The 16,268-nt window shown below is 41.6% G+C and overlaps 1 protein-coding gene across 1 annotated transcript in view; it reads right to left on the bottom strand.

The window, feature by feature from the left end:
* Window positions 1-16,268, bottom strand: part of LOC145400115 (tubulin polyglutamylase ttll-4-like) — a 69,070-nt gene that overhangs the window by 47,076 nt on the left and 5,726 nt on the right. Inside the window, exons 3-7 of the mRNA XM_080272626.1 lie at window positions 12,614-12,733; window positions 11,529-11,750; window positions 8,597-8,765; window positions 2,574-2,706; window positions 798-975 (exon numbers count right to left, since the gene is read on the bottom strand). Coding sequence (XP_080128752.1) covers window positions 798-975; window positions 2,574-2,706; window positions 8,597-8,765; window positions 11,529-11,750; window positions 12,614-12,733 — 822 coding nt within the window. The remainder of the gene's footprint in view (window positions 1-797; window positions 976-2,573; window positions 2,707-8,596; window positions 8,766-11,528; window positions 11,751-12,613; window positions 12,734-16,268) is intronic.

Genomic DNA, 16,268 nt, shown 5'->3' with positions numbered 1-16,268 from the left:
GGGTTAGGGGTGGTAGGGGGCTGTGGAGGGTATTGGGGGGTTGGTGGGGGGAGTTGGGGGTGGTGGGGGAGGCTGGGGGGCAAGGGTGGGGGTGGGTGGCAGGTGGTATGTGGGTTTGGTGGTAGGGGGGTTGGGTGGGGGGACGTGACCGCATATGTGGACACACGTCTTTTTGGCCCTAGTACCCTTAGACAGCATATGCGGACACCTGTCTTTTAGGGTAATGGTTAATGCTGGCACTAACACTCAAAAGCCTCACGCAGCTGCAACAGTCTAGCCTCTGTTTTTTATATCAAGGCCTTCATAGCACTAGCTACTTTCCTTCCTTGTATCACTCAACTTTCCACTTCTTTTGCACATTTTCCTCTCTCTTCTATCACTGTACCCAGGTATTTGAACTCTTACACCAATTCCAGTCTCTCTCCATTCACTGTAACATCACTGTGGGAGTCACCTTCTTTCTCAGCAACCATCACTTTATTGTAATATATCAGCCACAAAAAGTAAAAGATTGTCACTTGCAACTTGCACCTGCAAGACACGCATTTACAATTTACAGGCACACAACTGCTGGACATACAAGCCCATAATGTGTATGAATGCAGACTATGTCTTTTCTTTTTTGTGATTTTTCATCCACTAGTTCATATGGATCTAAATGTGCATGAACACCATGAGGGGGGTAAGTAGATCATACGCATCAAAAGTGTATGAAAACCGTGAGAGGGTTAACAGTTCCAGCTTCTGCCTCTCTGAGTTACTTATACATGTACTATTAAGGAGAGCAATTACCATACCTGATGCAAATCGGACAAGGCCGTCTTGATAAAGATATATTTTGAGAGGATGGAAGGATGTGACCAGGACATAAATGCGCATATCAAACTTTGTGTCATTAATGAGGTATGGGCGGCTGATATATCGCTGTACCACCACTGCAGAATCAACAGGCACTTGGGACCATTTGTAGACAACCTGCAATAAGAATATGAATTCTGATGGTCAAACTGTATCATTACCACAAACATACAGCAAAACTTTCACATATTACCTTCTGATTCCAATTAAAATCCTCATTTTAACCTTCAGAAGTACTGTACTACACACTTTTATTTCACGAAAAAAAGTTTGGCATAAAAGTCATTTATCATACCAAACCAACACCATGAGTACATACAGGGTGTATGAACTGAAGCTTGACAGTTACAGTGATTATAAACTCGGATAACAATGATTGGGTATTTAGGCCCAAAGGCAGGAACAAGGCTCAAGATGAACTTGAGGCTTGAGTCATGCCTGCCAAAAATCATTATGCAGAAAGAAGGTATGAGCCTTGCATGAGCCGAGCCAATGCTCTGATGTCCAAAATACCTCTAAGTGGGCTTGGGTCAGACTTGAGCAGTGAGAATCTTTCTAAATATAAACATAAAAGAGTAATTATGTTAGAAGTGGCCAATTTTCTAATACAAAATAGTAGTAGTTACCAGATTATATTCTCATTCTCATTCCAATACCAATTCAAATCTACTTTTGCTTGCTGAAAAAAGTTCTTTTTACACCAAAGTATAATGGCTATCCCAATGGCTTGGTGGATCATCAAGTGCGACAGAACTGTACGATCCCATGACTGATCCTATCTTAATTAACCCCTAAAGTAAGCAATTCGCTCAGCAGGTCTGTCCCTCCAGCCGCAAAACAGGGTCGATTTTTCGACTTTCACTGAGGTAAAAATTTTTCTTTCACATTTCATGAGACTGAATTTACACACCTGAAAATGTATGTTTCAGCCAGATTGACCAAATAGTTATCGTACAATCGCCCGTCAAAGATGCAAAAAAGTTACCAATCCCCCACGGGCAAAAATAAAAAATGTACAGAAAATGCATTATTTATGGTAAATAATTATATATACATAACTAATGTCGATGTGAAGTGTTCCCTAGGCATGAAATGTCAATGTGTCATACCCCCACAGCAACAGAACAAGCCAAAAAAAAAGTGGAGGTGGAGTGTGTCTGGCTGGAGGGAGGAGGAGGAGGGAGAGATAGGGGAGGAGGATGAGGGGAGAAGGGATGCTATGCACACACCGCTGTAGAGGGCATGTTGGGGTATGGTTGGTTGGGAGGGGAGAATATGGAGATGATGCAATGGGGCTGAGGGAGGTAAAGTGACGGTGGTGAGGAGGGGCGGTTCCTTCTCCCCCACCTTAGAGGCCAATCACGCCACACCACCCCAGACCCTCTAGCTCTCATTGGTCTGATCCCATATGTCACCAAAGGGGTGGAGTTACCCTCCCTCAGTTTTTTGTGTGTCTTTATCGATTGCGCAGGACAGGTTGCCATGTCAAATTACACAAAAGCATGATCGTGCGGCATCGGTCTTCAGGGGTTAACAGTGGTTCACAACTACACGCCACCATAGCAATACATACAAAATATGCACACTACTTAACATATATATAACACTTGTTTCAGGGCTGATGTAGTGTAAATGAATGAGTGAATGAATGAGTGGTAGTCCCAATGCAACGGTCAAAAAGGTTATCTTGTACAAAACAGCGAAAAGATACTAACCTGTATACCCGTGCCCCTGGCTGAGGCAGGAGGCTTGACTATCCACTTCTTCTTGACTCCCTCTTTGTCAAAGGCAGCTTTTAAGGCTTTTATATCACCTGGGAGAACAAATGTCTTGGGGATAAATCCAAACCTGAAAAATAAATTAATCAGAATATAACAAAAATATCTATAAACAAGACTGGTTATCCATGATGATTATTAGTTACCTCTTTTACTCTAGATAAAATCAAAATATATCACTTGCCAATGGAAACCACCTTAGGTCTAAGGGTTAACGAATTATCCTGACTAACCCTTAAACCTTGGCTGATATTCTCTCCTTCCCTCCCTTTCCCTGCTCTCTGACCAAACCGATTGACCCATAGGCTGGATCTGGCCAGTTGGCCAAAATTTATGCATGACAGCATTCAACAGTTTACTGTTGAAAAAAAATTATAGTATATCTTCCATAATCCTATGCTCTTACAATTCCATCCATCCACTATCCATCCAATCCTATGTTGTACTTTTTCGAGTACAAGGTGGGGTCCAGCTGTTATGAGCATTTACATTTACGTAAGTCTGATCATTGCACGAATGCTCATATAATGGAGTGCATAACTTATGTGAAAAAGGAAATTTGGTGTTTGACCTCCATCAGGCTACAATTACAATGAATACTATGCATGGCAATTTTAAACAAGAATAAAGGTTAGTTATATCAAAACATACACACATGATTAATCTGACCTATAATAGTGCACATTTACTGTAATGCAAGCATAAATATCCCCAAGAAATGCAACTGGAAGTGCTACCATGTCCATAAACTAACTTACTTCAGTAAACACGAGTTCTGTAACCCTATACAATAACCACATAAACCATCCATCCATCCATCATCCAATCCTGTATTGCCCCATGAGAAGCCTATGAGCCTGAGGCTAGGAAAGTTGGTCCTGACCTTTAAGATGGGAGTGATCAGCCTCACTCGTCCCTAAGTGGCATTACATGAGCAATAAACTCCAACCATCCCTTGGATATAAACCTACATAGGCTCAATCCAATTGGAGCACCTTAATTACCCACCAAACCACCAGGTGTTATTATTTGGTTATATGGTTACCACCCTGCGTAGTAAGTGGTTTCCTGGTGTACACGAAACCATTTGGCTTGTCACTCAGCATAGTCACCTGCAGACAGAAGGAAGAGAAAAGAAAGAAGGAAAGAAGAGGAGGAAGAAGAGGAGGAAAGAAGAAGAGGAAAGAAAGAAAGACGGGGAAAGAAAGAAGAAAATAAGAGGAAAGAAGGAAGAAAGTGAGGAAAGGGCAGCCACCCGAGAGCAACACTACATTGAGTGAGTGGATGGTGGGCACCCCCACCTACCACATAAACCAAGCAGTATATATCTGTATAATTATTCCCAGTAACTGTACTTCCATGACAATCTTACTTAACTTCTTATGTCAACATGTAAGCTTGTCATATACCAAGAGAGCTAAACTTTTCTAACCCTATCTCTCTCGGCTTATAATTGGGGCCCAAACCATTCCAAAAAATGCGAAATTCCGATTAAAATGACATCAGGACTTCCCCCTGCTAACCCAGACTTTTTTTGATATATCAGACATTAGTTCGGAATGCATGAATGGTTTTTAAACTGTTTTGACTACCACTGCAGTACTGTATTGTGTTATAACTTCAGTACATTAATCAAATGGTATAATATACATGTATACGATAATACTATTCTATACACTGATAAACATGTCTTTTATTTACTTTATTGTGGTGAACATAGCTGAAGTGGTCAGGCAGTCCGGACTGCTTCTGACTTTATCAGACTTTTTCCGATATATAGGAATTTAGTCCGGCAGCTCCTCGAGTCCGATAAAAGCGAATTCCGGTCTATTGAAGTCCGATTTATCGGGGTTTTATTGTATACAAACATATATATAAAAAGGGTGGGGGGTGTTCAAAACCCTTTTCACACTCATTGCACTTATGAAAATCCTTAAATCTTACTGCTCCCTCATCATTAACCCACCTAATGCCTTTATCACTTTCCAACAATAGTCTTATCTATACCGTATACATAGCCAATTATTTTTCTGACTACAGTGCTCGTCAGAAGTATTCAGCGTTGTCCGCCAGGCGCGCAATACTTATGGCCCAAAAAGAATCACCCATTCTGGGGGGTAAGAATTGAGCCACAAGTTTGAGCTCCGAGCATGACGTCACGGTAGCCTGGGGCCTTCCGACGCGCTGGTTGGTTCCCGCCTCAGTCGCCCACGGGCTGCCTGAGAGAGAGGAACTCCGCCGAGTGTCCCTCTCAAATTGCGCCATTTTTTACCGAGTGTCCCGCAGTGTTCTGGCCTTCACAACTTTGTTATGGCACCTACCCGTGAACTATCGAGTGAAATCATATCCCAGATCATTGCTCTAAAGGAGGCAGGCCACCAGACAAAGGAAATTAGTGAATTGGTTGGTGTGGCACGATCGACAGTGCGTCGTTGGTGTGCACGGTTTCGGGAGGAAAACAGTGGTGCAGTTCCCACAAAGAAACCGCGGTCTGGTAGGCCTAGGAAAACTTCCCCAAGGTCTGTTAATGTTTTAAAACGTGCAGTGGAGTTTAATCCTCGTGTGAGTGCAAGGAAAATTAAGGAGAGCAACCCGGAAGTGTTTGGTGAGGTGTCAGTGAGAACAGTGTCTCGTAGGGTGCATGAGCTTGGTTACACAAGTCACAGGCCTGTGAAAAAGCCTCTTCTCACCAAGAGCCAGAGAATTCGTAGGCTTTCCTTTGCTAATAAATATCTAACCTGGGGTGAGGAGCAATGGTTGTCAGTGTTGTGGTCTGATGAGGCAACGTTTAGTGTTACCTGTAACAGAGGAGCACGTGTGTATCGACGCAAAAGTAGTGACCCACTTGACCCACGGTATGTAGAAAGCACAGTTAAACATCCTGATTCACTCATGGTATGGGGTTGTTTCTCAGGGAAGGGTTTGGGGAAGCTTGTTGTACTTCCCAAGAACATCAGAGTGAATCAGGATGTTTACCTGGAGCTTCTGTGTGATCATTTACCAGACTCCTTCGAGCTAACAGGTGCACGAGTGTTTCAGCAGGACGGTGCACCTGCTCACAAGGCCAAATCGGTCACCAATTGGCTTCGTGACTGCGAGGTATCATTCATGACAGACTGGCCAGGAAATAGCCCAGATCTCAACCCCATTGAAAACCTCTGGTACCTCGTAAAGAAGAGTCTCCAAGGGAAAGACGTGAGCTCTCTGCCTAAGTTGGAAGCCGCCATTCGTGACTCCTGGGACAAAATACCCCTCCAGCACCTCAGGAGCCTCGCCCTTTCACTTCCAAGACGTCTCAGGTCCGTGAAGAAACGTAAAGGCTACCCTACGAAGCACTAAAGGTAAATAAAATGCATTATTTATATGTTTTTTCAATGTTGAAAGGTTTGTTTCTCAGGAGGGACGCAGGGCGCTCTATACTTCTGACGAGCACTGTATATACAAAGTGCAAAACAAAAGTTCCAGTAATTTGAACAGCGGGAGCCAAATGTTTGCAGTTTTGCCTTTTACCGCTTGGAGGTGTCAGCAGCTCCCCTTGTGCGTCAGTATGGCTTTGGCCGTGTCTGTGAGAGGACGTGTTGTTGAGCTACGCTTACTACTGTAACGTGGTGTGTAGGTGGTTTGGCAATTTTGCAATGGCGGACCTCATGGAACAAAGAACCTGCATCAAGTTCTGCTTCAAGATCAACAAGACGGCTGCAGAAACTCACTGGTTGCTCCAGCAAGCTTTTGGTGACAATGCCATGTCCCAAAGCAGAACATTTTTCTGGTACAAGTGGTTCAAGGAAGGACAAACGTCCGTTGAAGACGATGACTGTTCTGGACGACCGTCAATGGCAACACCAGAAAATGTCAGAAATGTTCGTAAGGCTATCCTTGCAGATCGTAGACAAACTATCCATGATGTCTGTGATATCGATGAACTGTTGTATGGGAGCGTTTTGTCTGACGTGTTGGGCATGAAACGCATCGCTGCAAAATTTGTGCCAAGACTGCAGAGTGACAAGAAGGTACATCATATTACAGTTTGCAGGGAGCTCATGAATCAGGTCAGACATGATGCCACCTTCATCTCCAAGGTCATAACTGGTGATGAATCATGGGGTTATGGTTATGACCTGGAGACAAAGCGGCGGTAATCACCGAGGCCAAAAAAAGCGCGTCAAGTTCGCAGCAATGTCAAGTCAATGTTGATCGTTTTCTTCGTTATCCAAGGGATTGTTCACAAGGAACTCGTCCCACTTGGTCAATCTGTCAACGGAAAGTTTTACTGTGAAGCTCTGCAGCATCTGAGGAAGAACATCTGCTGCAAACGTCCAGAATAATGGAAGAACAAGAACTGGGTCCTGCATCATGACAACGCCCCCGTCCACACATCAATTGTTGTCCGGCAGTTCCTGGCTACCACAAACACGGCAGTCATTCCCCACCCACCCTGTTCAACTGACCTTGCCCCCTGCGACTTTTTACTGTTTCCCAAGCTGAAATTACGACTGAAAAGGAGTCAATTTGACTCGACTGAGGAGCTTCAGACAGAATCACAGGAGGTGCTCAAGACCATCACACCTGAAGCCTTCCAGGTATGCATGGACTCGTGGAAAAAACGCTGGGACCACTGTATACATGCCAAAGGGGACTACTTTGAAGGGAACAGTGAGAACTAGGAGGCAGGGTTACTTATTTCCCAACAACATTCAAATTGCTGGAACTTTTGGGTGGCACCTTGTAAATCTCACTTTTCTCATTCATTTACCAACTGTATGAATGCATCTCTCCTCTCATTCAAAATAAGCTCATGTACTGTATCATGTACTACTCTGTTGAATATTTTTATATTTACCTCTTCAGTTCTCACCACTTTCCCAGATCCACAGTGCAGGAAAGGGGGAAGAAGTGGCTAGAGTGGTTACAGGACGGGTTCAGTTGAAATAAGAACTGTACTGTATTTGTCAACCTTATTATAACTGAATTCTCGTACAGTAGACACATGTATAAGGGGACCTTCTGTATAAGGGCCTAGGGCTAGGTTACCCAGTCCAGCTATTAAGGGTAAGAAAGTCATTTTCCCAGATCCACAAATACCCTAAAGTCCTCCTTATTGGCTTCCTCCTAAATCTGATCTCCTACCTCACCTAACATCACCCGATTATCACTCAGCAGACATTTTGATGTATTCCTTACCTTCCTTACTAAATCTGAGACACTCCCAGCAAATGTGAGGTAAGTGACAAGTAAGTTGAATTTGATTTAACATTTGCATCATGGGCATCAGGATGAATATTTTCCCTAGGCGAAGCTGTTACCATGAAAGCACTATGGAAATGTCCTTAAAATTGAAGATCGTATAGATAAAAAAACTTTCCATATTACAGTTCAGTCTACCCAGTGTCAACGTTGTAACGTCCATGTTTGCATAGGTCACTGATGAGTGAGTCCTCTCAACCTCAACACTGTTTCCTCCTGTTGACAGGAGCATCCCATTTACTCCATATATATCATTCAGAAACACGTTGCCAATTTATCCTAATAATTATTTCACTTACCTCGGTCAAGTTAACTTGTGCACAAAGATAAATCATGGCCTTCATCCACCCTACATGTCAAGGCTTTTGGGAAAATTTAAACATATTGTACATTTAACGTAACTCCTTCCACTGCATATGATTATATCTGCATATAAATCTCACTCACATCAGCTTCCTTCTCATTCTTCAACTTCTTCAAAGTATTATTCACTTCTGTCACTACTTCATTCTGAAAGACCACATTCCTTCCTTGTGCACCACCAAATTCAAACTCGTTTACCACCTTATCATTTCCATATCACTTATTTTTCAATTATCCTCGCCAATTAATCCTTACTTCTCTAACATTTGGCAGCATTCTTTCATTCGTCTCACTTACAAGAATTTACAACATACAACAGTGTTGTACTGTGCAACTACAGTAATAATACTTACTCCTCTTTTCCAAATTTTGTTTGAAGTCTCACAAAATTTTTCCAAAGTTTATCTTTCCGTCCGATTTGAAAGGTGCCAGGGAAATGGTTAATCTTCTGAAACTCTCTAACACTCTTGAAGCATGGAGACTTCATATGTTTTCCCCAAGTGCCACACCACTGCAAAGTTTCTGTAAAGAAAATTAAAAGTTACATGAGAGATTAATGAAATTCAACAGCAGAGAACATGTTCTATCACTCTACTCAGCTGATTCCAAAATCTACCTTCTCTTTCACATCTTTGCCACCACATAAGGCATATAAATTATCACAGTCAATTTCACAATCTGAAACATAATATATATACTAGCAGCTATGCCTAACATTAACGCAAACACACTCTCTACTTTAATTCGTCTTCCATCAATACACAAAGTCCTACTTTATCTCATCTACAAGTGTTCACCCTGAACTTTAAGAATGTTGTTCGTTTCCAGTCATTCAGTTCATTCTCTCGTAACTTCACTTCGCATAACACCATCACATTCCACCCAATAAAACTTTTACTATCTCCACTCCCTTTTGTTCCTCACTCCATTCCAACATTCCTCAAAGCCATAAAAGCATGTCCTGTTTTATTAAGTCTCAGGATTGCAAAGGATCTAACTCTATGTATCATGTACACCTTTTAGGTACATATTGAGGGCAGACACATTTTTCATTTTTGCTGTGCTGGTGCTCAATTCCCACCCACAGAGGTTCATGAATCAAGCCAATAACACTGCATTGAGGTATATAAAAAATACTGTAACTGACCACATTTTTCTCTCTAAAGGAGACACGAGTTATACCTGATCCAATCCAGTAGTCAAATATACAAACTCATCCACTTCAACGTCCACATGCCATACCACACCTGCGTCATCATATACACCCTTAACAGCATTCAGCAATTTCCTTTCTTTTTCTTTTTTTTTATGCAAGGAAGAAGGAACCAAAGGCCAGGAGCCCACAAACTCTTCCAAGGAAAAACAAAACAACAGAGCCAAATTCAAGATCCATTCATTTCAAGACGTCTGAACACACTGTGTGAAAGACTGGAGATCATAGGCAGTAGGAAATAAAGACAAAGGGACACAGTTTCAGAGTTTACCTGTTGATTACATGAAGGACTAGGAGTAACAATTAATGCTTGCATTAGAGATGGAGAGAAATGGGATGAGAGTTTGTTGTGAGATGGAGATGCTACGCACCCGCCGTAGTGGTGGAAGATGCAACAATGCTGTGAATAAACAGAGGTTGAAGGAACCAGTAAGAGGAGGAGAGTTAATGAGATGAAAAGCCTTACCCTCTACCTTGTTGAGAAGAGCTGTATGTGGGGAGCCTCCCCACAGGAGTTGTACTGTACTCTACACAGAGGCGAATAAACTCATGTATGGTCAACAATTATACAGGGGGTAAAGAAGGCACAGAGTCAAATTAGCATTCCTAATCTCTAGGACGCAGTATTTACAAGACAGATAATAAGATCTTTCCATGATAAATCCTGAGAGAATGAAACCCCCAGTATGTTTAATGATGAGGCAGGATTGAGTTGGATATTGTTGAAACTTATAGGTTACTTCTGTGGAAGATTTTGTCGGGATGACAGATGTATGAACTGCGTTTTTGATGCATTGAAAATAACAAGATTATTTTTACCCCAATCAGAGATATAAGCCAAGTCCAACATTAGGTGTGCTACAGACTCATTCCTTGTTTGTTGAAGAAATTGCTGAGATGGACGCTGTGGGAAGCGAATGGAAAGGTGAAGGGTGGAGTCATCAGCAGATGAGTGGATAAGGTTACATGTACAGCTTAGGTCAACAATGAATATAAGGATGAGAGTGTGGTGATAGGTCAGAGCCCTGAGGAACACCACTACTGAGAGCTTTAGGAGAAGAATGGTGGCCAACTATAACAGCTGCTACAGAATGACCAGAAAGGAAGCCAGAGATGAAGGCACACATAGGACAAAAACTGTAAGAGGGCAGTTTGAAAATTAAAGATTTATGCCAGACTTGACTGACAGCCTGTGAGATGTCAAGTGCAATGACAAAGCTTTCACCAAAGTCCTGAAAGGAGGATGACCAAGAGTCTGAATGGTAGGTGAGAAGATCACAAGTGGAGCATCTCTGGAGGAACCCATAATGACGATCAGAAAGATGGTTGTGATAGGAAAGATGCTTTTTTTTTTTTAACTAAAAAACTATTGAAACACAGAATCTTAAAGCTACTGAACGATAGTTAGAGGAATGAGAATTGTCCCTGTTCTTTGGGGCAGGCTAAATGACAGCAAACATCTAGCAAGAAGGAAAGGTATAAGTTGACAGACAAAGACGAGAGTTTACCTAGGCAGGGTGTAAGCACTGAGGCACAGTTCTTGAGGACAACAAGAGGGACCCAGTCAGGCCCATTTGCCTTGTCAGTATTGTAGCCAGTGATGGCAGAAAATACATAAATCGAAGAAATTTTAATGTCAGCCATGATGAAGTCAGAAGGGAGAAGCGACGGAGGAACAGCACTGGAATCCTATAAGGTAGAACTGGAGGAGAAAGTTAGTGCAAAGAGTTCTGCTTATCAGTAGACAAAACAGCTGCAGAGCCATCTGAGTGGAAAAGAGGAAGGAAGGATGATGAGGTAAAATTGTTTGAAATATTTCAGCAAAGTGCCAGAAGGAGCAGGAAGAATTTAAGTTAGAGAGTTCAGAGCATTTAGTATGAATGAAATACTTTTTTCTGCAGAGCGAGGAACAGATTTAGAATGATTCTGGGCAGAAACGTTAGAGATGAGATTCTGGGGTGGGTTGGTTTCGGTACCTTTTGTAGGCTTTCTCATATACTCTCAGCACCTTCCACATTCTCTCTCTGTCTCCTTACTTTTGATTATTCTGAGGCCTTTGTCTGTCTACTTACTTTTGGTAATCCTGAAGCCTGAGTTAGCGACAGTTTTTCTAACTATCAATGGAGTGATGTTGGTGAATCTCCACTTGAGCTGACGACTCATGACTAAGGGTAGCTCCAGTGTCTTCTCATTATACTGGCAGAAGTTAATGGCAGGAGGAACATGAGAGAAGAGGCTGGGACTCAAGGACGGCAAAGGGATGTGAGCTGGGGTCTCGGCATATAAGAGTGACCCTGTGGACATTATATAGTATCATCATTAATTTCTCAACTCTAAATATTCAAATTAGCTGGGTACTGTTTACTAAAATAATCACAAAATACTCACTAGAATTCCTCGATTCTCTTCTGTTTTATTCTTTTCCACAAACACAGATATCATACAGGCACTTACAATCTTCACTGAATCAGTAGTCAGCAAACAAATAAGGGCTAAAATATGCTGGTAAAAAAATTCTGACAATGAATGAGAATTCTGATGCCAAACTGACACAAAGCAACTGAACACTACAATGACATAGAAAGACAGTGATTAAATACAGCAAAGTAATACATGGAAGGAAAGAGAGAAAAAATTCTATAACCAAAAATACAAAGCATTATAGTAATTCTCATTCACAACAGCGTAACAAAATCCATCCATCCATCCAAAACTCCTTGAACAATAAGGTGATTTCTGAGTACAACTGATAACATTCTGTGATCACGAGGGGTTTCCTTTTCAAAATACTGATTTTCTTTGATGTGAAGGACCAAAGTACAGTAGTTATGAATTATAAAGGCTATTATCTATCTATCTATCTATCCATCCATTATCCCATTACAATCTCTTAGAAAGTTACCTCCCCCCCCCCCAAAAAAAAAAAAAAATAGGACGATAGTCAATGGCATAAACCCTGGACCACTGTCAAGTCTTGAGTCAACAAGATTCTTTCTAATTTATTGACTGTTAGGGGCTTCTCATTACAGAATAAAACTGTCTGACACTTGGTCTGAATTAAAGACACATGTACAATATTGTCAATGGTCAACAATCAGTAACTACATTCAAGATCTACCTTCTCTTCAAGCCATAGCTCTACAAATACACCACTCACCATCTTCATTGGCTGCTACACCATTCTCATTGATACATATCGCGTTGAGTGCCTCACTTGCCACTGATCGGAGGGAGCATGTTGATCCCACTGTCACACAACTGATCACACTTTGGTCATCTGCAATGAATACCGAACAGTATATAAAACATGTTTCAGCACTGCAAGAATTATAGTCATTAACTACAACCTTTGGCCATGTGGAGAGGATGGAGGGTGAAAGACTGACGAAGAGAGTGTATGTGAGTGAGGTGGAGGGCGGAAGAGGGAGGGGGAGGCCGAGGATGAGATGGAGGGATGGGGTGGAGAGGTATATGAGAGAGGGGGGTGTGAGTTGGGAGCAGGGCAGTGAAATGGCGGGGGACAGGGTGACTTGGAGGCGATTTGTTTGTGGCCACCCCAAACGGGATTAAGGCGTCTGGCAATAGATAGATAGATAGAACTACAACCTTTGCTTATATAAGACAATCTAATGTTTTTTGGCTGAAACTTTAGGCTTGAAATGTTAGCTTACTATCACTACCAGCAATACAAGACATACCAGTACATATAAGAAGGATGACTTATACACTGACTTCTACCATAAGCTGATACCATATGTCATTTATGGTACTATGCTACTAATATGGTATCCCGTATCCCCAATACCTGGTTATTTTAAACATTCAAAACCACAAAACACAAACAATACTTGTACTCATTAACACTGCTTTTACACAAATGTATACATCTGCTGATCAGAAGCCAACAAATCTATATATCTACTCATAACTATAGGACTCCAAATGTCATCAAGTGGCTACAAGGTTTTTCACCTACAAGCCAAACCCTTGATTTTTAACTCCTTCAGTACAATGAAGTATTTCAACAATGCTATCTCCTATTCAGCTCCAGAAACTTTTCCAACTGCATGGGTTAGATTTAACAGTGTTCATATACCTTTTCAATACGAGGTCTCCTTTAAGCTGATTAAAATCCTCTGTAGGTATTAAGCAAAAACTGATAAAGACATCACCCAATTCTAGTGGTTCGAGAAAATTTGAATTTATATAGGATGCCCAGGAGAAAGGGGCATAACTTTGGGATATTAAAGCTGACGGAATTCTCAATAAAAAATCCATACAGAACTCCTGTAAACGAAGACCCTACGAAAGAAAATGGTCTCCTTCATTACTGATCCATGAGGTCATTACTAAATGATGCTCTATAACAGTGAGACTTGGACCCATGATGATACAGCACTTTTTTCACTTAAACCTCCCACTTCAATAGGGTTGCCATACGTCCGGATTTTCCCAGACGTGTCCTGCATTTAGGTGTCAAAATCTTTGTCCGGGAGGAATTTTAGAAATTCTCCAAAAGTCCGGAATTTCAGCTTCCATCACTTTTTCTCGAAAAATTTAATATGTACCATTACACTCAAATGATGAGAGAGAGAGAGAGAGAGAAAGACCTTCGTTGTTTTTGTCAGCTGTTAGGTGTTGCCCACTTCGCTGGTTTAGCCTAATGCTAGCACCAGCTAAAATGTCCTGACTTTTCCTGTTGTTCAGCCACAAGCTTTTTTTTATTCCTTCCATAGTTCTGTTATAGCCACAAAATAAATGGTAAATGCACACAATTATTGGCTTAGTTTTAACTTTTACACTGTAGCATTTGATATTCTTTTGATCTTTTCCTGCACCTAAGGCACTTTTGCATTTTCAGTCATAATCTAGCCAATTCTGAACTTTGCCTGTTTTCCATTACCCTATACTGTAAAAAGATTAAAAGATTGTGATACAGTACAGCAGTACTGATGTGTGTATAGTGTGTGTGTATATATATATATATATCTATATATATATATATATATATATATATATATACAGTATAGGCTACATATATATTTCAGCAGAGGCGTCCAGTATTTTGATTGTTCAGATATGGCAACCCTACACATCAATCATTCCTCAAAGTTACTGGTATGTCCTTTCTTCCCAGGATATCCTGTATAACCTATATAAAGAGCAATACTGTAACAGATACTTGTTGGAATTCCTCACGTAGTTCAGGCAAATCTAGAGCAATGCTCTATGACATTTTCAATGACAATCTCTGAAACCAAAAAAAACCCCAAGCTCAACTTCCTGTGCAACTGTAAATGCCCCAGAACATACACATGAGGAAACATAAATGTCTGAGAAAGCACGGTATATACTGCCAAAATACTGTATGGCAATAAATAAAGTAGGTCTAGACTACAAAAGGAAATAAAGGGTAAAGGCTGCATTCCCTCTGAAAATAACAATAAACATAACATCCCTGCTGTCACAAGTAAAGATGACATGCTAGGATTATACTACTAGCAAATTAAAGCAGCATTACAAAATCTTGAGAGAGAAAGTGAATGGCTGCAAAGGCCATTTTATTCGGCACTCTTTGTTTCGTTTCATTTATAAAGGCTCCAACACGCTAGCATGCATCAGCCTTGGTCAGCTATTGGCGGCTATCCATGATGCTCGATCTTTGGCAGCCTACCTACAGTATTCATTCCTAATCTCTGAGGTCACACTCTGTGACTTCATTCCTGGTCTTTTTCGGTCTGCCTCTCACAACCCTACACACAACGTTAATACTCTTCACTCTCTGGACCCAGCTGTCATTCCCCATCCTCTACACATACCCAAACCATCTCAATCTACCTCCCCTCACCACAACACCAATACACTCCAGTCCCATCCTTCCTCTAAACTCTTTCCTCGCAAATCTGGTTATCCCCAGGCCTCACATTCAAGGATGCACTGCACATCCACCTAATCACTGTCATTTCTTTATGTTTGTGCCTGAGAATGTCTTCTTCCTTTACTGCCAAGGTATCACTACCATACAGCACTACACTCCTAACACATGTGGCGAACAATTATCCTTTAGCACAGAGGAAGAGCCCTTTCAATGCCAGAGGAGGCAACAGCTCCCTGAACTTCATCCAACCACTCCTAACAGCCCCACCTCCAGCACATCACATCTCTCAAGTAATAAAACTCTTCCACACACTCGACAGACTCGCCAGCAAGATCAATCCTTTGATCTCCTCACAATCTCCATTCTATCAATGGCATTTTTCTCCTGATACCATTATATATATATATATATATGGATGGGGTGGTGAGAGAAGTAAAAACACGAGTAATGGAGATAGGGATGGCATTGGTAATGAAATGGTGATGGATGGAACATCTCAAATATGATGTATGCTGATGATGCAGTACTGCTTGCAAATACTGATCAAGAACTTGGTTGACTAGAGCACAGTTTTGCAGATGTCTGTGAGCATTGTCCCTTGACAGTCAGAGCAGACAAGAGTAAAATGATGGTTATTGAGAGAGACAGTGACTCCCAGTGTGATGTCACAGTGAATGGAGGGAGACTGGAATTGGTGAGAGAGTTTAAATACCTGGGTACAGTGATAGAAAAGAGAGGAAAATGTGCAAAAGAAGTGGAAAGTACAGTGATACAAGGAAGGAGAGTAGCTAGTGCTATGAAAGCCTCAGGCTTCGAGTGTTGCAGCTGCACGAGGCTTACATGAAGGAGTGATGGTGCCAGCTTTCACATACGGGTGTGAGACTTATGGTGTGGCATGAAAATGAAAAGTCAGGAGTAAGAGCAGTGGAGATGG

Source organism: Coenobita brevimanus, chromosome 51, assembly GCF_032717465.1.
Source record: "Coenobita brevimanus isolate Jiangsu-jjx chromosome 51, ASM3271746v2, whole genome shotgun sequence".
Classification (NCBI taxonomy): Eukaryota; Metazoa; Arthropoda; class Malacostraca; order Decapoda; family Coenobitidae; genus Coenobita; species Coenobita brevimanus.
The sequence above is the reverse complement of the archived record's forward strand: the minus strand, read 5'-3'. Positions and strand labels throughout refer to the sequence as shown.